The 25,492-nt window shown below is 40.7% G+C and overlaps 2 protein-coding genes across 3 annotated transcripts in view; both read left to right on the top strand.

Moving 5' to 3' along the window:
- The window catches only part of LOC142814169 (uncharacterized), a 578,033-nt gene that overhangs the window by 176,392 nt on the left and 376,149 nt on the right, over window positions 1-25,492 (top strand). The gene's annotated exons all lie outside the window — the stretch shown is intronic.
- Window positions 1-25,492, top strand: part of wwk (anoctamin 8 white walker) — a 60,802-nt gene that overhangs the window by 9,322 nt on the left and 25,988 nt on the right. For both annotated transcript variants that reach the window (XM_075892008.1, XM_075892004.1), the window contains exons 3-13: window positions 3,116-3,360; window positions 4,422-4,538; window positions 6,165-6,298; window positions 8,932-9,093; window positions 11,129-11,281; window positions 11,761-11,823; window positions 13,933-14,005; window positions 15,755-15,810; window positions 19,629-19,703; window positions 21,092-21,219; window positions 24,486-24,570. In XM_075892008.1, coding sequence (XP_075748123.1) covers window positions 3,116-3,360; window positions 4,422-4,538; window positions 6,165-6,298; window positions 8,932-9,093; window positions 11,129-11,281; window positions 11,761-11,823; window positions 13,933-14,005; window positions 15,755-15,810; window positions 19,629-19,703; window positions 21,092-21,219; window positions 24,486-24,570 — 1,291 coding nt within the window. The remainder of the gene's footprint in view (window positions 1-3,115; window positions 3,361-4,421; window positions 4,539-6,164; window positions 6,299-8,931; window positions 9,094-11,128; window positions 11,282-11,760; window positions 11,824-13,932; window positions 14,006-15,754; window positions 15,811-19,628; window positions 19,704-21,091; window positions 21,220-24,485; window positions 24,571-25,492) is intronic.

The following is a 25,492-nucleotide window of genomic DNA, read 5'->3' as shown; positions in this document are numbered from 1 at the left end:
GTTAATTTGCCCTGTTAGAATACTGTCACATGGTAGTGATGTTGAAGAAGGCAGCAGTTCGTATGTTCAGGACAAAGCTCTTTATTTGAGCGAACTTGTGCCCATAAAATAAAAATTTAAAGCGCAAGCAATATGTGGTGTACACAAGTAGGAAGAAATATGCCAAATTGTAAATCTGCTTCCAGGCCATCACACGCACAACAGAGCATTGGCAGTGAGTAATATGACCAGCAGTACAGTGTGTCGGCCTTTTATACCTGCTACTTTGAAGCTTCCAGCATTACCGTTGGTGCCTGGGTTAGTCCAGGTTGTACTAGTCCCACGCGGCGCTCAGTCTTATCGGAAGGTTCTAAAACAAAAAAAAAAATGTGGAAGGTTCCCAGACACTTGGGTGTGATTTGCAGAAGGCGGTAGTTAGACATGTAATGAATCGGTTACATAACATAAAAAGAAGTGAACATGGCAATATGAAGGAGCAGATAAATATCAAGCATTCAGCGATTGTTATGAGGAGATACACAGCAGTGTGAACAGATGGTCGCTGTGAGATAGTTTAAAATGTCGCTATACGTACATGTTAGTGCTTCTTGCAGTACACATGCACTTTTGTGTGTTTTGTGGGCTCATGTTAGGCAGTGGTGGTTAAGCATTGCATATCTCTTTAAAAAAAGAAAGCACGAAAATTGGGATGTCTTTGCTACCACGGCCTCAAAGCCACAATCTAATTCTTACTTCAATGTACTTGGCTCCTTTGTCTTCCAGTTGCTATTATTGCACTGTTCAATAAATAAATGAGAAATTTTTGAATATAAGTTAACTTTTGTGAAAGCATGATTCTAGAAAATAAAACCTCAATTTTGTGGTATAAGTGCTCATCTCCTGTGGAAAGTTGAAAGTCATAAGAATCCTCAAATTCAGGGTGCCTGAAGATATGTTAGCTACAGAACTGATCCTTATATTTCTGAAACTATGCTGTTCCTCCGTTGTGAAAGTTCGCATTTGTGAGCATTATGGTAAGACCCATGTTGGCTAAGGTTACGTTGTGAGCCAGTGGTTCAGATCAGAACTATCATTTCTGGCCAGTTTATGTTCATAAATAACAGACTTGGCTGAAATGAACGACATGGCAGAGCTCTGTGAGGGGGAAGGGGAATGTGCACTGCCCCAAATGTTATGCTAATGAAACCGTAAACATATTGACAGTTGCTTACAAGGTATGCTTACAACGACAGTTGCAATGCTGAACAATGAAGCAAGAGCTCCAGGCAGTTTTCAGGATACACACGCAGAAGGCATGTTGTAATATTTTCATTGTTAAAGGAACTTTTAGATTCTTAAAGCATTTGCATTGTATTTTTATGCTTAGTCAGCTTGCCTTGCAAATAATGCAAGCTTCATATGTTATGTAGAAGTTTCTCTGCTATGTAGTAGGAGTGGCCAGGTTCGTTAGCCAGACAGTGGGACTGCATTTGGAAGGAAAAAGGAGAATGCACACGTGTATTAAACATTGTGTGCATGTCAGAGGATGTCTAGAATTACTCTGAAAGATTAGAACATGAATAGCATTCGATGCCATGAGTTCACATTATTCTGCACTGAAAGGTTGACATGTACTCATAATTTCTACTAACAATACAGTGGCTTGTGAAATTGGTGGCTTGTCCTGTGTGACAAAAAAATAATTTGAAACAATCTACACTTCTAAGAGAAAAAAAGCATGCTTCAGTGTTCTTGAAATATTGTTATGGGCGAGTTGGGACATAATGGATGGTAAAGGCAGTGCTTCAAAATGCAAAAAATGCCAGACGAGAGCGACATAGACAAAGTTCGTCTTTCCTCCGCACAACTGTAATCATCTATCTCACTTGCTTTCCTTGCGAGACTAATATAGCATGACATACTAGTCTTGATAGCACAGATTTTCGAGAATAATAATACAAGCAAGCCGGTCGTTTTGTTGTAGCAGAAATATGTCTCAAAATACAACCTGTGTCGCACTGTGAAATGATACCAACCCACCTCCCCTTGCCACCAGCTATCTTTAAGGGCCACTCACCAGGTTTGACAATTTTGAGCTGACAAGTGCAATGCCTAGACAAGGCGTCCATGATCACGCCTGCCAAAATTTGCAACGCTACGCGCCGCTTAAATGGGTGAAATTTCAAGATGAAAGCTGCTCCCCCTCCCCTCTGCTGGCACACGCGTAGAGAATATGGGCATGACGTGGGCGTAGGAATGGCCCTACGTACACGGCAATGCGGTGACGTTGGTCCTCTACGTAGTGGACTCTGCTCTGACGTTGTCAACAGTATACCACGTGACATGGCAAAAATTATTTAACACAACATGCGTAGTTTATGTATTTGTTGCTTTAAGAGATGAATAAAACTTGAAATAAATAATGAGATGCAATAAAAAATTGTGCGCATTTTTTTTACATTTTCCCCATGAAATGCTATGAGATGTGGAGCTAATATGCCAGCGTTTTGCATGCGTTCGGGTCCCCGTGGTCAGCTCACTGAGCAGACGACTGCCGTGGAACGCTCCTACGCGTTCGCACACTCATAGTGCTCATCTACTCTACCGCGTCTAAGCCAGCGTATCCAAACGATCCCGCAGAAACAGGCAGAAGACCACAAAATAACTCTGGTCAACAAAGCAACGCCTCTCGCGTGCACGGGGGCTGGGCTTGTTCGGGCACGTCATGGGTACGTCCCCTCTTGGTCGGATGCCGGAGAGGGTGGGGAAGAGATTTGGCCTGCGAACGCTACGCGGAGGAGCGGCATAGTTTTCAAGCTCGCCTACTCTCTCCCTCGTTTCGCGGTGCTGCTTCAAAAAGCCTGTTTTCTCCGCTCGTAATGAATCAATTCGAAAAAATTTTTGTGGCAAAACGTTCCTCTTCCACACCCAACAACTTGTACTGTCTAACTAAAACTCGGTATAGGGCCCAGTGAGTGGCCCCTTAGGGATCTAAGTAATCTGGATTCCATTGTGGGTATTGGGCCTATTAAAAAGAAGGAATAAATAAATTTTTAAAGTTTCTGTGTTACTGTTGTGATTTGATAAAATGTCTTACTTTTGCAAATGGCTTTTTTTTTTTCATGGACATTTGGAGGCTTGTTTGTGGAGCCGAAGAGTTGCGGCTGCGCAAGCGCTTGCGCCCTGAATGGGGAGGTGGCAACCGGGAGTTCACTTGTGCCGAGAAGGACTGCTTCGAAGGGAGTGGTCAGCTGAGTGCCCAGGAGCGGCAACGTGTGGTGCTTCACTGGCTGAGGGAAGGTCTGCGCGCGTCTGGACCAGGGGACCATCCGGGTCCACCATCAGGCCATCACACGCCTTGCCTCGAGGGCCAATGTCTTGGTACTAAGCTCCTTTGCTGCTGAATGTTGAATACTGAAAAACTGTATACCACCTCAGATCACAATTGCAAAGCAATATTCAAGATGCTTTTGTGGAAACTTGTGATAAAAAAGTCGCATTCAACATGGAAGTACTGTTGGTCACAACACAATATGCACCATTTGAGTATTTGGTGAAATCGTCTGCACTGTCTAGTGGTGAGCCGTCTCATGTAGAAAGGAGAGCTTTAGTCGCACTTTTTTCAAAGCTTTGCTCTCATGGATGCCGTGAATAGCACCTTATTTGAAAACTGTTTTTAATTTATTTAGCATTGTGCTGGCAGGAATGAAATTGGCCCCTCAACACTTTTTGAGCATGAGCATAAAATGCAGCCAATCAGTAGTCGAGGCTTCTGAGAACCTGTGAGCTAAATAATATAGCACAGCATGTGGCCTGTAATTTGCACTTAGTTCTCAAAAAAAAGTCAGCTAAAAATTGCTTTCTTTTCTCTAAACAAATGATGCTTTGTTCTAAAGATTACTACATCCTAGGCCCACGGATCACACCATTGGTTGATTTGAGCATGGCGCACTCGGTAGTTACTGAGACTGCCGCAAGACACCACGATGTGTCCACACGTGCACGTGCGATTGCACTGAAAAACCATGGGTTTGAAGAAAAAAAAAAAGAAGAAGTGCTCAAGGGCATGAGGCACGCATGACGTATTTTCTTCCTTCAGACCATAAAAATGGCATGGTGATAGTGTTGCCCTCATGTGGATCAAGGCTCAGTGCATATTCCTTGCATGTTTTCGCCTTGCTGTGGACTTCAGGTGGGCCAGGGCTAGGCTGCGATATTGTCATCATCCTTTCTTCGATACTATTTTTCCGATGCTTTGTCAATGGTCGCAGTGATGTTCCCCTGGATTTATTCTTGAAGAATGACAAGAGAAGCTAAAAAAAAACATAACAGGAGGTAGCCCTATAAAATTGTAGTCCCGGCACTGATAAAAAAGTGTGACAAACATTACCAGTCCTTACCTGTTGTGACTTTATAATCTATGCTTGATCTTCAATCTGCAGTGGAGTGGTGCCTTGCTGAGGGCCTGCTCAGTCAGCTGGTGGCCCTGCATTCTACAAAGGAGTTAGACTGGCTCAAGAAACATTGGGTGCTGGCTTTCTTTAGGCTGCAGCCACTAGGTGAGGTTACTGGTTTACAGGATTGGGGTTGTTCTCAGATCTTGGCGCACACCTCTTTTTTAACAAGTGGTCGCTGATTGACGTTAAAGCAAATCTTAAGATACAGTAAAACTTGTAGAGGTGCTGACACCCCCTGTAAAGTTGTTTTTTCCGCGTGGTGCACGTGTCCCGCGAAGAAGCCGTATTTCGAGGGTGACAACTATTGAGCAATAGGTGGCGTTGTGTTTACGAGCGGTGATCACTGTTTACGAGCGGTGATCACCACTGTCATCATTATGGTTGGTAGAGCAAAAGCGCCGACAGTGATCCCTGTGAGGGAAGCAAAATGCAACATCTCAATGCCACGATCCACCTAGTTGTGCCACGTGTGACAGGCGGCTGCGCAGAGTTTTAGGCCTAATGAGTCGCTTGACAACAACCGGCATTCACTCAGCACCCAGCCTAGGTGCAAACGAGGCAGCCGCAAGGAGACATCCACTCTGTAAGGTGGTCCTATCGCTCGCCGCGCACAGCAGCTTACCGAGCGATCGGCGTCCACCGTCTCGGCGTCGAGCCGGAGTACCAGGCAGCAACGATGCCCGGCTCCCTGAGCCCAAAAGATAGAAGAAGCTATTTACAGAAAATTAGACCACCCACGAGGCTTCTGCACTCACTCGCTTCGGGCCTGGCCTACAATCCACATGCTCTAAGATTTGCTACCCCCAGGATGCAGATAGCATTGTTCTCGTGCCAACTGAACAACGTTCTCAAACCAACACCAACAACGAAAAAACCACTTGCGAGCAGAAAAAAAAACCTCAACTTGCCGACAAGCTCAAACACGTCACAATAACCAATCTCCTCGCTCTCAACAAAGCACACGGCCAACGCTAGCAGAGAAGTCTCCTTAGGCCTACTCTACCCCGGCTCTAACAAAAGCTTGTATCGAACCGGGAAAACTGTCATCCGATGCTCCAAGAGCTCCATGTTGGGCAGCCAGAGTGGTGTCTCCATTTGGCGAGCGCCACGCCACGAGGTCCGATTTTCTGTAAATAGCTTCTTCTATCTTTTGGGCTCAAGGAGCCGGGCGTCGTTGCTGTCTGGTATTGCGGCTCGATGCTGGGGTGTCGTGACATCGTTCGGGACGGTACACGTCGATCGCTCGGTAAGCTGCTGTGTGCGGCGAGCGATAGGGCCACCTTATAGAATAAATGTCAAGAAAGCCTAAGATTGGAACAAAGCACTTCATTGTTGGGCTTCAGATGCTGTTCTTATTTATTAAGTGGAGAGTGATTTTTACCCCATGAAAGCTTTTTCACATTGTTGGCACAATAATACTAATCTGCTGTTTTTTTTTTTTTTTGTCAGTGATACCTGTTTCACTCCTCATGTGTCCATGTTTGATCCTTAGTTCCCCTTGATGTTTCTTCACGCTCTAATGCAAAGCAGCGCACTGTTGTGATGTGTCCTTGAGTGTCAAAGCACTGCTGTAAAATCAATCATGATGGTAATGAGAAGTAGGGTTTTAAACAGCACATAAGAGCACGCCAGAAACCCGCACATTCTCGTTTGCTGTTTTGTTGGGCTTCATGCCATTGTGCACAAAGGTTGCTCATTTTCCCATTCTGTTATACCCGTGCCAACTAGAACGTGTGCGGAACTACTTTGGTGCCAAAGTGGCCATGTACTTTGCCTGGCTGGGCCACTACACCTGGTCCCTGGCCGTGCCCGCCATTGTCGGCCTGCTCGTGGGCCTCTCCTGTGGCTCTCATGGTGAACAGGTGAGTTCAGCTTGAACTGCTGTCCCTTTTTGAAAGAACGGTGTTCTCTCTTGGCACGCAGTATAATGGGGTTCATTTTATCAAATCAACGCTCTCTTATATTTGCAAGAAAAGGCTCTCACAATTCAGTTCAGCCTCTGAATAATGAAGTTGGTAAAGGTGGCAACTTCATTATATCAAAACTGTACCTAAACTCGACCTTTTATGCAGGGTATAGTTGCTGAAAGGTTTGTTTTACCACAGAATATCTTCACATTCTAGGCAGTCTTAAAATAATGAAAGAATCAGAAAACTCGATTTTGTTTTAAACTGGTAAGCCAGTAACCATCATTATAATTAGATGTTGCATGCAAAGTTATTTTTGTCGTAGCAGTTTGGTTTTTGGCCCCTGAAGAAGAAGCCAACCAGGCTTTCAAACATCTAATATTTCACAATACATTTTGGGTCGAATTTGTCTGTTTTTCTCTAAATTTATCTACTGGGGGAATATTTACCTTTTATTATATTCCCTTCAGGTGCTAATTATGATCTCCTGTCTGCAATTGCATCAAATTCGCATGGCATGATGCCATGGCAATTACATTTCAATGAAGAAAATGAAGGAATGTGTTGTCTTTCATGGGTTTTAGTAATTAATGTTAGTTAGCATGTAACTAAATATTTAATTATTATACTATCAATCAGCATCAAGTTTTGCAGAAAAGGCTTACATGATAGGCCTGAAATGCATACACAGTTTGTTTTTTGGTTATATTCATTTCGAGGAAAAAAAAATATACTCTCGACGTTGGTGCTTGAACACGGCACGTCGGACGTTCGTCGATGATTATAGTATTTCCAGCAAAGTGACCCTTTGCAACAGTATGCTGCAAGATAAAGCGACCACTAGCTGTGCTCTCGGGAAGCCTTCAAGAATATTCACATCAAATTTCAAGCCATTTAAAAAAAAATCACAGCTTTGTTGCAAAAGCGAAGCAATGAGTGTGATAGCTACAAATGGGAAGGTCACGCACAGAATGGCAAGCAGATGGAAACGTGCCCCACGTTTCTCACGCACAAGTAACGCACAAAACATACTCACAGCTACATATGAATCCAAAATAAGCGCTCTTTTCGCAAACGGAAACTGTGCAACAATTGCAGTGACCTTTGTGTGCTCGGTAACAACAGCATCGTTCCTGTGAAAGCCACAGGCCAGCAAAAACGGTCAGTCCTGCCCTCCGCAAGATAAGGGTACGCGAGCGTCCACCTTTTGCTTTCTGCAGGGCAAACTATGCATGGAAGATAAGAGTGCGCGTCGCCGTGCGCTCATTGCGCCATCTTGCTGGTAATGCTGAAAACATGATAGTTCCCCCCCCCCCCCCCCACCGAGATGCCCATCACCAACGCTAAGTGGTAGATATAAATAACTTGCCGTTTGAACCTTGAAGAACATGCTTCTCCGTGGCTCAGTGGTTAATGCCTCGCATTCACGGCTCAGAAGTCCCAAGTTCGATTTCGCACGCCGGAGTCTTTTTCTGGAATATTTGTCTTTCTTGCGTTTTCATATATATAGATACGTATACATACACAGTGAGCGACGGCGATGCCCACAACGGCGACGACTTGAAGCTGGGGGCAAAATCCAGCTGAGAGTGTCGATATAATTGCTGTCACAATAAAAATACATGCTGCGTGACGCGTCTCCAAAGTTCATGTGTACAGTTGTACACACCACCACTTGCAGTTCTGCTAAGCGACATTAGCTAGCCTTTGTTTTACAACGAAACCTGTTATGAGATCACAACAAGGGTCACACGCGCTGTAGTTGTCCACCACACCGCCACCAGTGTCTGTAACCACAATCGCGTGAAATAAAAAAGAAAAAGTAAATAAAAAACGCTAATGACACTGTGTGATTTGAACCCGTGCCCACCGCTTGCCAGTCCTGTATTCTACCACTGAATACACCTGTGCTTGAAGCTTCGTTCCAAACTGATCCTAGGTAGGCTTCTTGCGAGGAAAGGAATTTCGTTAATATGAGTGACAAAGCATTTTAGAACAGCAAAGGAAGAACGAGGCATCTAACAATGTGAATTGTGTTACGAGTGTGTCGTCAAATCTGCTGACCCATTACAAAATATTGAGCCATAAGTTTTCATCACCATCAGCCGCAGAAGTAAAAAAATTGCACAAAATTTATTGCATGTGTAGCGGGCACCACGCTTCTCCTAAAAATGACAAAGAATGGCATGGTGAAAGCTTCGTTACTACATAAAAATTACGATGATTGATGGCATAGTGGGTACCTGCAAGTGTTCTTGTAGCAGTTACTCCAATAATGTTTAAAAAGGCTCTAGAAAGGCTGCTCTTCCAGCTTTCGCTGTGACTGTGCTGCACGCTCCGCGCAGGTCTGGCAGTTTTTTTAGTAGCTTCCGTTATGGCTGACTGCTGGAAGGTAACTGCATAGCTGGAGCATCCCAAGGTTGGTGTTCACTGGATGTGCGCTGCTCACAGGTGAAGCCAGCTCCAGATGTGAGCAGGGCTTTTCTGTTACACTGTAACTGTAAATAGGATATTTGGAGGGAGGAATGTGTGTAATGTCGATAGGCGTGTTTCACTCTCAGTGATGCTGGCGTTCATTTGATGTTCAGGCACAGGAGGATGCGTGTTTGGTGGGATTTGCACTGCTCAACATGCTTTGGGCGACCATCTACCTCGAGCTGTGGAAACGCTACTCATCTGAGCTAGCCTACCAGTGGGGCACTCTGGAAGAGCAGAGTGAGCTGCTGGTGGAGCCCAGGTCTCAGTTCCGGGTGAGATGCAGATGCCTCATATTTCATTCTTCAGCACTCTCTGATCGGGTTCCAGTGTAAGGACTCGCCCAACATTGGCCACATTTATAAGGATACAGTAAAATCCTATATCAATAATTTTTCATGTTGCTTATTACTAGGCTTTCGTGTGTTTGGCCCAAACCAAATAATAAGACAGAAACATCATTCATTGAACTCTCCAACAATTTGGTTTTATCCAGAAAATGTCAGTTTTCCCACTCTAATGATGAAAAGGAAACTGTCGAGTCATCTGTGGAAAGGGCATTTTACGTATAAAGAGTGATCATTGGAAAGAGGAGTGTTAAATATTTCCCTGTCTGATACAAAAAACTGTGATGTGGGTTGTACAATCATGCTAGTTTGCATCCTTAAATATTTCACCTAGATGAAATTACTTTCAGCATAAAGGACAGGTTTCTTTGAATAAGTTTGTCTGATGTAGACTTGATGGGTCTTATGCGTTTTCTTCTTGTGGCACCCTATGCAGTCACCATGCTGTAAAGCATAACCGTTGATGAAAAACACTATTTTAGCATAGGGGTCCGGATTCAGCATCAATATCTTTCTCAAACCATTGCTTCAAGTCCCTGTCACAATTGACTCACATGACGTATGGGAAGTGTCTGCTTTCAAATGGTAATGTTTGCTAAAATCTTGAAAATAAGAATACTGAGAACTGGGCTTGTGTGAATGGTAAATTTTACAGTGAATAGTGATTTGGCCGGATAATTTCGAATAAAATTTGAATAGTGTATATCACATGTTTTAAGAACAGTGAGCATATTTGCCATCATCTGCTCCCTCTCTATATATTTTTTTTTTAATTGAAACAAGGCATGTCCAAGTGCCATACCTTTTGGTTCAAAGGTAGTGGAGACAATTCGAATGGTAGCAGAATTTCACTTTTGGTAAAATGCAAGTGATAATATGTAAAATATGTTATGTTTCAAAAGTTTCTATACTTAGAGCATCTGTTGGTATAACCAACTTAAGAATATGATGTATCGATGTGAGGGTAATACATTCATTTAATCTTTGCAGCAGTGTGCACTTCCCCTGGATAGGTGTTTTGATGGCATAGCACCCTTTCACTGGAGCGAACCCATCTTTCGAGGGGGTTACATGCTGACTAATAGACATTTTTAGTAGGCCGGCGAGTTTGGCTAGTTGGAGAATGTTTGCTACGGCCAGTTAGTTGTTAGACAGCGACTGTGTCACAGTTTTTTTTTTTCTTGTCCATGTTCTTTTTGCGCTGGCCATCGTGATAATATACACCCATTCGTTCATTTCAAATACTTTGAAATTTTCAATAAATCAAAATCAAATCGAAGTGAATTCGAATATTGTAATATTAATTTCAATATTTAAAGTGCTAAAATATTCGCACAAGATACTGAGAATGTCCTTCAATGTCTGTTAGGTGTAGGTATCATAGTTGAAGCGGGCTGGCTTGAAAATTACTAGCATGGGTATTCAATCCAGACACTAAGTCACAATAAGCTGTTTTTCACTATCTCTGTGTCCTTGTTTGTATCAGCCTGGTTAAACCATTCCAGAATGAACGTCAACCAACCAGCCTAACTTGGTGCTCTTCTGCTAAGTCAGAAGTTCCTATTATGGAGTGCACTAGCAATATAGAGGGGTTGACTTGCACTCATGTAAATATACTAAATGCACATTTGGTTTATCATTAAGCTGATACTGCCCAGTCTCACATTTAAGAGTTTGTGCTTTGAGCTTTAAGGTCTACTTATGTTGCTGCAATGTGAAATGTACCTAAAGCACCTGCATCTTCTCAGCTACATTTTGTCAGGTTCTTCTTCATTTGTTGGTGTATGCAAACTTGTTTATTGTTCATTTTGCAGAAGCACAATTTCCCAACATATTCAGATTTGTTGGCATATTGTGGTATATTGTGTACTTTAGTAGCACACATATGCATTTTGCAACTGAATTTTAAGACTTCGAGGGAATGTGCAACACTACGAACTGGAGTCTTTTTCATGCCTTTCAGGGTGAGCCCAGCCGGAGTCCAGTGACAGGGCGCTTAGAGCCCAGCTATCCTGCCTGGAAGAGACACCTGTTCCGGTATCTGGTGACACTGCCCGTGGTGGCCTGCTGCCTTCTGATTGTAGTGCTGGCTGTCTTCCTCATCTTTCAACTCCAGGTGCTTTAACAGGCTTCTCTTGAAGCGTAAAAGAACTCATAGGGGAGCAATTTGGCACCTATTCGTACTTGAATCTGTGACACTACATAGTAAGCCGACTAAAACAAATATCCACCGATGATTTCAATACTGCCTAGTGCAAATTCTGAGCGCAGCTTAGTGTTAGGACAAGACTAACTGCGTTTGAAGCTCTGGCTTTCTGCAAGGTATGAACTACGCCATAAATTATAATCTTTGTGAAGTAGAAAAGCACCCACCTTGTCATTAGTCTTTCTGCACATAAGCGTGGTACCCACTACACATGTCCACTTCCACATGGGAGGGTAGTCAGTGCTGAATATTACGCTCCCAAAAGGAATTGAATGCGAGTTAAGAGAAGATTGGTGTTACTTGCTTCTAGTTATAACATTTACTTTAATTCATGCATTTTCTTTGTTTCATCGTGCACGTACCAATAACTATTCATTTGTAAATTTCAGCACTGGTGGGACGAGTGGCGTGTGCAGAGGTACTTCCTGGGAAACTTCTCTTTTTTGCCCAAGGTGAGTTGGGATAGTCACAATATCATGAAGGGAATGTGGCTGCTACTGCTGCATTTGTGACTGAAAATCGGTCTTAATTTTTCCCTTGATTACATTGTGTTCTGAGAGTGTGAAACTTGTAAGGGGGTCCGTCCTATGTACGGCTGACGCAGAAGCTTATAGCTAATGTTCCAGCCGCACACAGTCGTACCATGCACGATTAACGTTTCCTATTCCTAGCTCGTCTCATTGCAGCTACACGGGTTCGGGCGAATAAGGCAACGGGCTAGGTCAACAAAACTACACTTTATTGCTATACGTTAACAATAGCGTGTAAATGTCGGGTAGAGAGATAGATAACAAAGGTATTGACGCTGACTCCTAGTCGTTGTCGTCCTCAACTCGCAGAGGGTTGCGGGTTCGACTTCCTTCTTCCTATGCTGGTGTTAGAGAGAGCGTCTGGTTGTCGACACACTGGTTTTTTTACCGCCCCGGTTTCCCTCTCCCTGACAAGAATGTATTCCATCGCTGAGGGAAAGGAAACCCATTCCATGCTCCAGGAAAGGGCGAATCGCAAGCCCTGGCCATAGGGGTGTTGCATCCCTTTGCAAGAGGCCTTATTGACTCGTACCTAAAGGGACAGACATATCCTTGCGACTAGGCTGTCGCGTGGCTGTAAAAGGGAAAGGGTGGCTGGGCGCACGTTCTCCCCCACAAACTGTATCACGGTAGTTTATGGCCCTGTCAAATTAAGTGCACTAACACAAAGTGTCATGCGGCCTAAATGCACTTGACTAAATTAAAAGATCACAACCAGTGTGTTACTTGCAGAAGAGTGCAAAGTGTGTTAATGGAACACTTTTTCCTTGCCAAGCACATAGCCTCGCTGCCAGGAGTTTCTATTATACTATACTGTAATGCATAGAAAGAGGGTACAGAAGTCCATTTTCATTTAACAGTTCATTACGAAATAATTTATAAATATTCAGTGACAAGCAAGACAGTGCAGTACGGAAAGGAATTTATTGTTCACACAACGGTGTGGTCACTGTTTTCATTCAGTTTGTGTTTGCGTCCATTTTGCTAATGAAGTTCATAATTAAATTGTGCATTCAGATTAGATTAAGTGTTTTTAGATATAATGCAAGATAAAACGTTCGGCTTTTCAGAAGCTTGTTTCTTTTTAATCTACGTATTCCAAGAAAATGCTCTTAGTCTTGTCGCTTTTTTTGTTCTGCTCAGTTTTTTCGCTTGGAACCACCGCATAGTCTAAAAAGTCACTGAAGGTCTCAAAGTGCACTTGTAAGTGTACTTTACTTGCCGACTTGACAGGGGTATAATATGCAGTGCTTTAGCTCAGGTACTTTACACATTTAGTAGCCTTGGTAAGAAGCCCTGCAACACTTTTCTTAGTTATAATGAAATAGTTTCACAATCAGCACGTGACACTTCACGAATCACGTGCTGCAAAAAAATTTTTTAGAATTCATCAAGTACGAGCAGTGTTGCATGGATTTGTCGCACGCGCAAATGCTTTTTTTTTCATACAAGTGAGAGACAAGTGAGCGTGCTGAAAGCTGTGCTGGGAGGGTGATGACAAGGGGGCAAGATGATGTGTTCCTTCGTCAGCGTTATGAGCTTGGGCACCTTTTTTTTTTCTTTTCTTTTTTTCCCCTCGAACATGTGGTTTACTCTCGGTCTGATCACGAGCACATGCACGGATACGTGGCGATATCCCATGGCGGCAATGGTAACTGTAAGCCTCCTAAGCTGAGGTTTCTGCGAGACAGGCGGCAAATTATGTGTGCCGCAGTGCCAACTGGCCATGCTTGAGAGCCCTGTGCCGATCGTGATGCTCCAACCAGCCAATGCCATGGACACTGGGTATATGGCATAATTTGTAGAGAAAAGAGAAAGCACCTTCTGGCGGACTTTGAGTAATAATATAGATTTTCAGGCCACATGCTGTGTTGCTATATTTGGCTCGCATGTGCTCGGGAACTGCGATTACTGATCAGCGGTGTTTTCTGACCATGCTCAAAATGTATTTACAGGGCTCCTTTAATGGAAATTAGTTTAAACTAGTAGCGATGTGTATATCTGCTACCCATTTGCCTCCTACTGCCATAGATACTGCTGGCAGTGGTGATCCACGTGCTAGACACCGTCTACTACCGCATTGCTCTCTGGCTTAATGACATGGGTGAGTTTCTTATTTTGTTATGGGTGGTGCAGTGAAACATTTTGCTGGGCTAGTGGGTGCATGCTATGGAAAAAATATAGCATTGCTGAGACTTACACAAAAAGCTACCTATTTGAGCCAATATACTCACATATGTGTCTTTTAATGAAAAAAAAAATGTGTTGTCAGAAGCACTTGCTAGTGTGTTATAGGAGCTTATTGTCAATGCTGTCAAAATACTTTGCCACCTCTTGGCTAAAAAAAAAGCCTATTAGCAGGCTTTCTCCTTGTCATGATTGGGGATAGTGCGTGGGAGAGGGGGGAATGTTCTATCTCTCCCTGGAGAATTACCCACAGCAGGGTTCGTACAGGTCCTTGAGAACCTTGTATACTCTTGAATTTGAAAACTAAATTTTCAAAATCCTTGAATGTCCTGCAATTGTATTCTGTCCTTGAAAACCCTTGAATTTTGGTACCAGTGCAGCCTTTTTAGATTAGCATTTCGTTATTGTGAGTTTGCATGTACACCACGCGAATTTGCTGTATTCTTGTTCATACATTATCTTGTGACTTATTTCATTCCTAATCTAGTGGTTCATCTTGTCTCACTTCCTCTGTCTACTTATCTTCATGCGATATCACTCTTGTCTCTTCCATTTATGGTGCTTTTTTCGCTCAAGCAAACAGTGCATGAGGTTAGTACTACTCGGTAATGATGTCAAGGCTTGCCGATTCTAGAAAAGTCTCAGCACCTGTCCTCCTTAACGTTTGTGTGTTGGGAACTACTTTGGATGGTAACAAGGCTAGACTTTTCTACAATATAATATATAGTTAAGACTTGATAATAATACAGTTAGGATAAAACCAGGTTTTATGTAAAAGCCAGTATAACAAGCATTTAAACTTAACAAACGATGAATCGATGTGATAGTAATGTGTTGATTTAGCCTACCTTGATCTGGGTCCTCCCAGCAATGCACAATTTTCTCTTTTCTGTGCCCCTCTATAGCAGTGAAACCACCTTTACAGGGGGTTACATGTGAACTAACGTATACTAATTTATTCATTTTTAATACATCGAAATTTTCTATAGTTTAAATTCATATTGGAGCACATTCCAATACCGTAATATTACAAATGAGTTTTGCAAAAACCCATCAACTGGCGGAAGGGTTAGAAAAGGAAAGAAACCAACCACCCGATTGTAGCAAGAAGCCACAAGAAAATCCGTACGAATTTTTAAGAAAGAAAAGCCTCTTAGTTGCCGAAAAATTCGTCCTGGTCCGGGCTCGAACCTGAAACCAATGGAATTAACAAGTTGGAATTCTTCGTTATTAATTAACAAGTTGGAATTAACAGGATATAATTAACAAGTTTGTGGTGTAATGTGTGAAATTATTTCATCAGCAGCAAGGGGTTGGTTCATTTGTTTTTCTATGCATGTAGTGGTGATCTGAGCTGCTACAAATAGCGTAACTTTAGATAAAAGCCACCCTTTAATTTCTCTTTCAGATGTGCACAAAGTGTCAAATTACCTTGGGCTTATAAAAATTCTTGTGCTATTGCTTGTAAACCTTGTTTGTCTTGCTTTTAGTCAATTTATTGTTGTAAAAACTGTGATGGCTGCACTTAACATGTTAATTTATGTTTGTCAGCTTAATCATTCAGTAGCTGAATATGTCTTTAGCAAATTGTCATTATTTTTTTATTGTAGTCACTTAGTGCTCATGCTCCAAATATGAAATGCCACTTTTTGGTTTGACATTGCAGAAAACTATAGGCTGGATCAGGACTACGAGGATCAACTGATTATAAAAATTGCCGTGGTAAGTTGAAACCAGAATGGTTGATGTTAATTTCCTTGCCTGCGTTTTTACATGCCTATTTTGCACTCTTTGCATGCTTGCTTGATGCATATGTCTGCCCATCTGTGAATAGTATATACAAGACAGGTCAACATGGACGAATTTCCTGTATCTTACTTTTTTTAACTAAATAGCTCACGGGAAAAAGACATTAATAGACGTGAAACTCTGCAAAGGCATGTCAATTTCTATGGCATTGAAACAGCAAGCTTTTATGGAATATACTGTTCTAGTAATTGTAAATTGTTATTGTAAACCATTGTTCTTGTAGTGTGTCATTATCAGATTATTGAAACATACAGGGAATTCATCTGAAGTAGCACTAAGAGATTTTATGTTTAAAAAAAGTATATAAAAGTGCTAACTAAGCGTCGATCATTCGTATAACACTGAGTACTTGTTCTAGAAGAAGAAGGAATGAGTCAGCTTCGACTATGAGCTTTGAAACGTTAGTACAAAACTTAAGCTATAATGCCCTCATACACAGTATTTGGGTAATTACATGTTATGTATCCTCATGTACATATCTGCATGTTCAAAATTTATGGTTTTATGGTTTTCTTAATGTTCAGAATCTGGGAGAGCCTGAAAACCACATTGGCAGATAACTAATATATACAGGAGGACACAAAATGAGACAGTAATTATCACTGTTGGGTGTTCAATTAACTAAGAATTATTAATTGGCTTTTCAGCGACTACAGAAAGTGGGAATGTTTGTATTTAAAATTTGTAAACAGTGACGTTTATACACAGTTTCACTTTGAAAAATTCTTCCAGCTTATCAGTGTTCTGAGATAGTGCGCTGCAAAGTTTCATTTTGGTTTACATGATTACGCATGCAAGACATTCAGCAGTGGCGCAAAGCACCTCCCGAGTGTGCCGTGGCAGATGTGTGCATCATTTAATCTGATAGTGGGTCAAAGGCACAGATAGATGATAATGATTAACCTTTTATTATTGGCTGGTATTAGCAAGCAATAACTTCATCACATTAGGGACGAACATTTCGCCAATCCTCACCATTCTTCATGCGTAATCAGGCAGATGGTGAATGTAAAATAGCTCGTTTCCCTGAGTTCTAGTCTCAGCGTCAGTGTCGACATCATTAGCTGTGAGCAAAGAATCATCATCTTGTCCATCACTGAAAAATCGAGAAAGATGCAATGAAATAAATAACAAAAAATCTTGAGTCGGAGTGAGAATCGAACCCAGGCAAGCTGCATGAAAAGCAGGCGTTTCTTAAGATCTCTACTAATATGGTGTGGCAAAAGCATAGAGTTGCACCAGGTATCAAAACTTGTGAATTGCACTAGTTGGTGTTTCAAAGACCAGCCCAATACAAAGCATTCAAACATAGGTTCAAGTTTTGCCTTGCAGGCATGTAGTGGGCCCTTCACTGATTCACAAAAGAAACAATTATGGTGTAGTGAGCATTTAACAATTGTACTTGCAGTAGGCATTCTAGTATAGTTTTAAATGGCCAATGTTACGTGTGCAGTCATTTGTTTTCTGACAAGCACGATTGAGGTGTGCACCAAGAACTGAACATAGGATAGCGATTGAGAAGGCAATGCGAAAAGGGCCTGATTACTCCATCGTGTTGTGCTCTTAACGGCAAAGCCTAAGCATTCTCCAATTTTCGACGAGGCTGACTTCTAGAAGGCTACATACTTATGTCATGTTTCAATTGTTCAAAAGCAGCAAATACTATGATGCACCAGCTTGTATGTCTTAGTTAATAAAATCCAAGTGATTATTTTACAAACAATGATAAAACATGTGCATAACTGGCATGTATAACACCCGTAAGCATACAGTGACTATGTTCACTAGTTGCTGTTTTGTGATGGCATTAGGTATTCAGTCGGGACGTCATTGTGGAGCTCTACTGTCTGGCAAAACTATTGGCTCATATAACTACAGTACATTCAGATAAGAGCATGAAACAATTCCAAGTTTCTCTAATCTTATTTTCGGTATAATTTTTGTTTAAGCAGCTGCTGCTTTGTGTTGTCATTTAAGTATTTCACGTTGATTTTGTGTATTTGAGTAAATCTGCACTGTGCATGTGTAGGCATCTGTATGAAGATTGCATGAGCACAAAAGTTTTGTGTGTTACTGCATGAAGTTTGCACAGGTTTCGCTCTTGCTGTGGAGGCACTGAAGATATTGGCCTTAGGTGAGTGTCTGCATGGAAAACAAGGCTTAGTTATTTGTGAACGCCTAATTATTTTTACCTTGGGCGTGTCACCTGTGAAAAGACAGTACCTGTCATTATTGGGTAAGGCTGTGTAGAATGTTCGGTCCCAGAGTGTCTCGAATTTCTCATATCAGATGCACAAGATGCTTTGGGCATTTAATCTTTCTAATATCAGTCACTTGTTTGTATTTGCTTTGATGCATGCTGATGTTAGAATACACTAATGCAAAGTTATAATGCCGTTAACGAATCAGGCACTTGGACACCACATAAATGTGGTGGTTTTGCAGCAAAAGAAAGAGGAAGTAGGAGGAGCGTGACGAGAAAATGGAGTTGCAAATGCAGTTAATCTATGAAATGTCCAATTATATTTGTTGCATTTTCACCTTATTTCAAGGATTTATCAGTCTATTTTTCTATTTCTTCTCATAATTTTACAACAATGCAACATTATCAATTCGAGAGTGAATGTAGTGATGTTTTCAGCTTAAAAAAGTTTAGCATGTATTTAGCATGATTTTCGACATTTTATAGCGGGAGTCCCATGCATGTTCGAAAAGTAGTTCCTGCAGCAATGTAGTGATCCAAATATTAACGGCATGCAAATGTAAGCACTTTACTTTAGGGCACACTGTGTGCCTGTGGGCGATCGTTTCTTCTTATTTTTTTAGCAAGAATGTGTCTTATAATCTATGATGAAACTTGATTTAACAGAACGCTATGCCTGTCTTCATTCAGTAAAACCTGTTGTAAAATGTAGGAGGGCTGAAAAACGGGATGCGTAGAAATATACGCGCGTTTGTTTAGTATCTTTCTTCATTTTTTTTTTCTGCCACAGACTTTGTAATCATGTTGGTATTCTGCATCTCCATTGATTCTTAAAGTTTATATTCTGTTGTATGATTTACTGTGCCGAGATATGCAACATGCAAAATACAGTGTTAAAAAATGAAATGATTCAAGAATTTGTTAACAGTTGAATCTTTAAATAGCATTTCCACTGCAACAAAACAAATTAATAAGTTTGCAAAATTGTTGGCCTAAATAACGCTGTACTTTGCTATCTATTTTTAAAGAGTTTTTCTTGGAATAAACCTCTCAATAGAATTTGAAGCGAATAGGCATGATTTGCCTGTTTGCTTCAAGTCCTGTTTGCTTTAAAACCTAGTTTGTTTCATTTATGCTCCATTTATACACCTCAAATTGGTAGTTAAGTGTTTTATTGTGTTCTAGTTAGTGAATTTTGGTTAAATACCTGGTGTGTTTATGATTTTCACATATACTATGCATTACTGTAAACTTTAGATCATTATTTTAATTGTGTTAGCTGTACCTTGCAGTTTTTTGTGAAAATTCATTGTGAGAAACGTATTGATGGGCTCTGCAGTTCACTTATTGGACTGTAGTGTTTATCTTGCATAAAAAGTTAATCTTGAGTTAGATTGAGGCTTTCTTGCTCATACTTTGTAATGAAATATTTTATTTGCTTTGAGCCTAAACAGGACAGAGTGCAAACCTGTGGAATACATGCATATGATTATTATGTTTGATTTGTCATTCTGATCTTAACATTCAGTTCCAGTTTGTCAACTCCTTCCTGTCACTCTTCTACATTGCCTTCTACCTGCAAGACATGGACCAGCTTCGAGAGGCAAGTCTCTCTTGTACCGCTTGATGTTTATGAGCATTGGTGAATTGCATTACCAGGTGAACTCTTTGAATGAAGCTGTCATAAGCCAAAAAGAAAGACACGTGTTTTTTTTGCTGTTGTTAGTTTGAGGATTGTGAGCTGTGTCCACTTGGGAATGTCTAGTTCATTAAAATAAAACCTTTTTTTACTGTTTTGTTTAGGGCAATAAAATTTTTGCTGTTTGCATAAATTTTTATGCTGATTTCAAACATGTAATCAGTTGTATAGGGTGTTGCATGGTTTTCATTTTGTACCATGACGATGTGTAAAATATGGCTTTTTTTAGACACGTCTTTTCTGCCACTAAACAATTATGTTTATGAGTAATTAATTGCCTGTATTGTTCCACATTAGCTGTAAAATGCAAATAACTAACAGGAGAGTGTGTATAAAACATTTCACTGAGCATGAAAAAATGTGACGTGACCAGTCTGAAAATGCTCAGCCTAACTTTAAGTATATTATAAGTTCATAATAATTATATAAGTGGTATAAGGTTTTAAAGAACATAATTGCATTTTTGACCTGTTAAGGAACATGCAAGAAAAATTTTATTTCAGTCTGGCCATCAGAAGTACCAAAAATGTTATGTCCGAATTCAAGTATGTGCCCAAATTGCATCTTAAAAAAACACATCTTAAATATAAAAATTAAAGCTTATCTATTTCGCAAACATATGTATTTTAAAATGATTTCTTTCATATGAAGAGCTTGGGAATCATGGTTATTTTGAGCTCCTGGTGGGAAATGTAATGGCAAGCGGCCAGGAGACAATATCCGAGGGACAATGAGCTCTTTATAGTTATTAGTAATTACATTGTGCTCATTAAAAGTGATTTTAACCTACTTTGAGTTCAATTACAACCTCAGACTTTTTTTTCATGAAAGTATTCTGAGAAAATAAACTTGTGAAAGCAAGTAAAAACAAAAACATATGATTTTGTAAAAAAAACTTACGTTTTTCAAGTAGCATTTTTCCTTAAATACATAAGTTTTGAAAGTGTGTAATTGCTTTGTTGACTTCGGCTCGGCGGCTTTCTGGCACTTGATAGAAAAAAAGGTTCCCTGAGGACTTTCTTGAAGGGCCATTTCATGCATGTTACACTGATGAAAACAGCAGGAAGTTGAGACAAGGCAAAAAGCACAGAACAAAAGTGCTTGCGCCGTGTGCTTTCTTTGTTTTGTTCTGAGTCTGTGCTGCCTCCACATTCTTTGAAGATAACGACCACAGTGCACTCAGTCACGGTTTTGGCTGAAGTGAGTGCCCTCGCCGCTGTATTTTCCTCTGTACGTTTTGCATTATTTAGCAGGCCGATCCTTTAATGTCATTCGTGTTTCTTGCGCTGCAGCAACTTGCAACGCTGTTGATCACTCGTCAAGTCCTTGGAAACATCAAGGAGAGCGTCATACCGTTCTTGGTGGAAAGGCTGCACTTGGCTTGCCTGGAGTTGAGCAGCACCGAAGATTCTCCGCCAAGGTATGCTTCGCCTTGCAATGCTAAGATGGTTTTGTTTGTAATATTTACGAATCGTGCATTCATGTGAATAGATGCATGGCATTTCGAGAAGTGCGTCTGAAAATCCTCAGAAGTACAAGAAATGTAGTAGTATTTGCTTGCTGCCTTCATAATTATCTCTTTTGTGGAATTAGACATTTTACGATTAAAGGCATCAGTTACTTAAGTAAATGCACAAATTAAAATAACTTTTTAACTAGTGGAGACGTGTGGTTGGAATAAATGAGAAATTTGGAAGTCCTTCCTGTGAGAAGCTCATTGCCACTTTGTGATTTTGAAAGAACGGCTTGCTGTAATTACTGTTGTGTAATGAAATTTGACCAAAATCACTGCCACAACCGAAACTGAAGTGCCGATCAGTAAAACTTTCAGATGACCATAATGATATCACTATTCATGGTAATGATTGCAGTGGTGTTAGTTTTGTGTTTGTCAATCAATGTGTCCCGTGCATGTTATAGTTGTAAGCACAGCCTGCACACCTATGAAGTGATGTTGATCAGTGGTTGCTAAAATGACTCGCTCATTCTGAACACCCTGGAAAACTATGGCAATTGCATTCTTTGGTAATTGATTTCAGTTTCACGTAACGAAACTGAGCAAGTGTCATATTTGTGAAAATTATCAGCATCCAATTTTTTAGAAATCTCAAGACAGCAATGAGCGCTTTGTGGGAAGGGCTCCAATTCTCCAATTTCACCATACTGCTTGTTTCTGCTAATAAAAAAATAATTATTGTAATTGATCTAATTACTGTCACAATTGACATCTCTTTTTAAGATTCCTGCCATCACTGAAAATGTAAATATGAAGTCAACAAGTAAATGTCGCATTTTCCTTATTTTTATAATTTTCTGAGAGATTCCCCGAAATATTATGAATATATATATATACAAGATTTTTTTTACACAACACAGATGTTCTATAAAAAATGACGACATTCAGACTCTTCCAGTCTTCACAAACTCTACCCTAAGGTAGAAACACTACCACACTTAAAAGTCACATTAAAGTGAGTAATGAACCAAGGCTTTTTAATTAGCTTTTTAGTTAATAATTTGAAAGCAGTTGCTTCTATGAAAAAGTTGTAGAACATGACAACTTATGGCATAAACATTTTTAAAAATCTAAAAATGCAGCTAATTATAAATGTTAATTCTTGAACTGAAGGCCCTAATCCAGGTGATATCAAAACTGAGGGAATTGCGCACAGTTTACGCACAGACATAACACAGCTGCGCACAAATGCTGCAACTGTGTTATGTCTATCTGAAAGCTACCATGACAAATAGTGAAAAAAAAGAAAAAGAAAGAACAGCGTGCCACAGCAGTATCCAGTCAAGAAAAGTCGCAAGTCCCAAATACCGAAATGGACAAGGTATTTTTTGTGTGTGATGTTTCGTGCATCTTTTGCAATGGTGGATGTTTACCTCAGTGGGCAAGACACTCAGCTTTTCTTTCCTGTAATTTCTTCACATTCCTCCAGTGAAAAAAAAATGTGGTTGGCCTCATGCCTCCAACACTTCATTTGAAAAGAATGTACTTAACCTGAACCATTGTCCATGATTATGGAGCATGACATGAAGCGTTAGCAAGACACCTCTTACACCAGGCTGTACCTGCTTTCACTTGCTAAATCTTGGTAATGGCACACTGCACATTGTTTTCAGAAAATTTATAATGCATGGCTTCTGGTATTTCTTAGTTTAGTAGTGCTGGTCCCCAAAGCTACTGATGCTTTCCATCAATCATACAGCCAACATTGATTTGGTCTAATCTATCAAAGTATAATCTTGCTACCCACTCTTTGCCATGCAGCACAAGGCATTACAGCAGGCCAGGACATAGCAGCAGGATTCGTACCTGTCTTTTTTTTTTTTTGTAACAAAAGTACTGAGAAAGAAGAAAAATTTAGTATCACTTAGTGCACCTTTATAGCTTGTTTCCATTTGTGAGGGACACTGAAGCACTTCCCAATTACAAAAATTTTTGAAAAGTAGGAGTTTGTTACGTGTCTAAGCATTTAAATTCTTTTTTTCTTTTTCACAATATTTAATCTGGCAATGGCACCATAAGTGGACAAGCATGGTTCAAAGGAACAACCTGACTGCACACAGAATGTAGGGGAAGAGAACAGCACAGAGCGGAGCACAGAGAAGTGAGGCCACAATGAGGAGCAAGTGATATTGCTACAGAAGATTGTGAAGACTATGAAGCAGCTAGCCCAGCAAAGTATTTTGTTATAGCTGTGGGTCAAGGAACAAATGGGGGTTAAGGATATCATAGTTGAAATAGAGAAGAAATGAACATGGGGCAGGCACCTCAGTGCGTAGGCAGAATAACTGCTGGTCATTAAGTCTAACCGACGGGATTCCCAGAGAAGGTAAACGCCTGAGAGGGGGAGACAGGAAATTAGGTGGGCTGATGAGATTAAAATGTTTGCAGGTATAATGTGGCAGCAGAAAGCTCAAGACCGGGTTGATTGGCAGGTCACGGGAGAGGCCTTTGACCTGAAGTGGACGTAGTCAGGCTGATGATGATGATAACATTGTTTAGTGCCTGTCCCTGCAGGTTAGCAAAGTGTATATAGAGTGCAGTTTGCTGTTGTATCTTGCCACTGTACTATCTTGTCTTCTTGGTTAATTTCGCTTGGGTATTCTCAAGCTGCTTTAATTTTAATTATATATTTGTGCTAGCAGTTTCGCCTTTTCTAATGAAAAGCTTGTGTCCTAAAGCAAGGCTATTTCTAATACTGCAGTAAAGTATTCTTACTTTGACCTTTTATTCTGATAATCAGTACAATTTATCTTTCTTTTTCAAATTAAGGAATTCCATTATAATCAATTCAGTGTTTGTCTTTTATAATGCCACAAGCATAAGATTTGTTAGTATTATATAATATCGTTGATGGCAGGTCACTGTGGAAAAGCAGACGAGCACAAGCATGCAAAGATGACGATGGGGTCGTACTGCCGGTGATCGAACCAGCCTGACGTTCTGCTGTACTGCTAGTTACAGGTTTCCTGGGCTGTTACAATATAACGTGACATTACTAGTGGAAGTATTTAGATGCCATAAATGCATTATATGTACAGTACGTGTATAACATCCAAAAAATGCAAGAATCGCTTTATGTGCTGATTTGTTCATGCTTTGTGTGCTGTACATTTTTCACAATAGGTTTTGGAATACGAGTTATTTAGGTGCTTTGTTTGTTTGCATTTCAGTGCGACACCTGAAGAGAGTCCAGGTTGTAGCAGTACGTCAACACCCAAGTTGAGCCAGGGTGAAACGGAGTGTGCCATGTTCAAGGTGAATGGAGCTTGGTCTCAAGAAAAAATATGCCCACAGCAAGATATGAATTCACCTTCAGTGATATTGCATGCTTCTGCAGTGATATTGCATTCAGTGATATTGCATGCTTTCTGCACTTTTCTTTTGTTCAGAATGTTGCCTTTAAGCATAACACTGTTATGAAGCAACAAAAGAAATTCATCAAGCTTACTTATTTATGTATTTATTTATTTATTTGTTTATTTGCAATACTGCCAGTCTCTACTGATACCATAGCAGGGGAGCACTCTGTACAGATGCTATGATTGCTCATCATATTAAAGAAGAACTGTAAACTATTTAATGAATAGTCCAAGAACGGTTGGTGGAATGGTCCATGCATCATCTTTGTAAGTCAAGAGGTGAGCCATATGATGACCAGTTGTTTCGAGGTAGCAAAAATATGGATTCATATGCTGCTGCCAGAGGGCAGTCACTGCCAGTGTAAGTGCCACTTTCCCCTAACAAGTAACCCTACCATGAAGGTTAGGAATACGTGGACTCCTGTAATGCAAGGTGGCCGGTAATTGAACGAAACGAAACTTCCTGGGAACTGCTCTCTTCGTAACACAGATTTTCTATTTACTGCTGTAGAAAGTGCAAACTGCCATCTCAGAAAACAGGTTGGTCATGCATTTCTTGTGTGACTTGTTTGAGATAAAGTGTGTTTGCTCTGCCACATCCGACTCCCTTATCTTTCTCAATCCGATCCATCTCAAGCGCTTTTGACATAACGTCACACTTGCCTTATACTGGGTGAAAATGCACACTTTGACAATAGATAGCACACAGCTGAAGCACATCTAAGGAAGACAGGCTTTAGGTTTACTAGTGCAAGGAGTGCATAACAATTTTAAACTTTTTTGTTTTGTCAAGTCTTCTTTCCTATCCTTTTTTTTTT

The sequence above is a fragment of the Rhipicephalus microplus genome, chromosome 1 (genome assembly GCF_043290135.1).
Source record: "Rhipicephalus microplus isolate Deutch F79 chromosome 1, USDA_Rmic, whole genome shotgun sequence".
NCBI lineage: Eukaryota > Metazoa > Arthropoda > Arachnida > Ixodida > Ixodidae > Rhipicephalus > Rhipicephalus microplus.
Note: the sequence above shows the minus strand (reverse complement) of the source record. Positions and strands in the feature narration are given on the sequence as shown.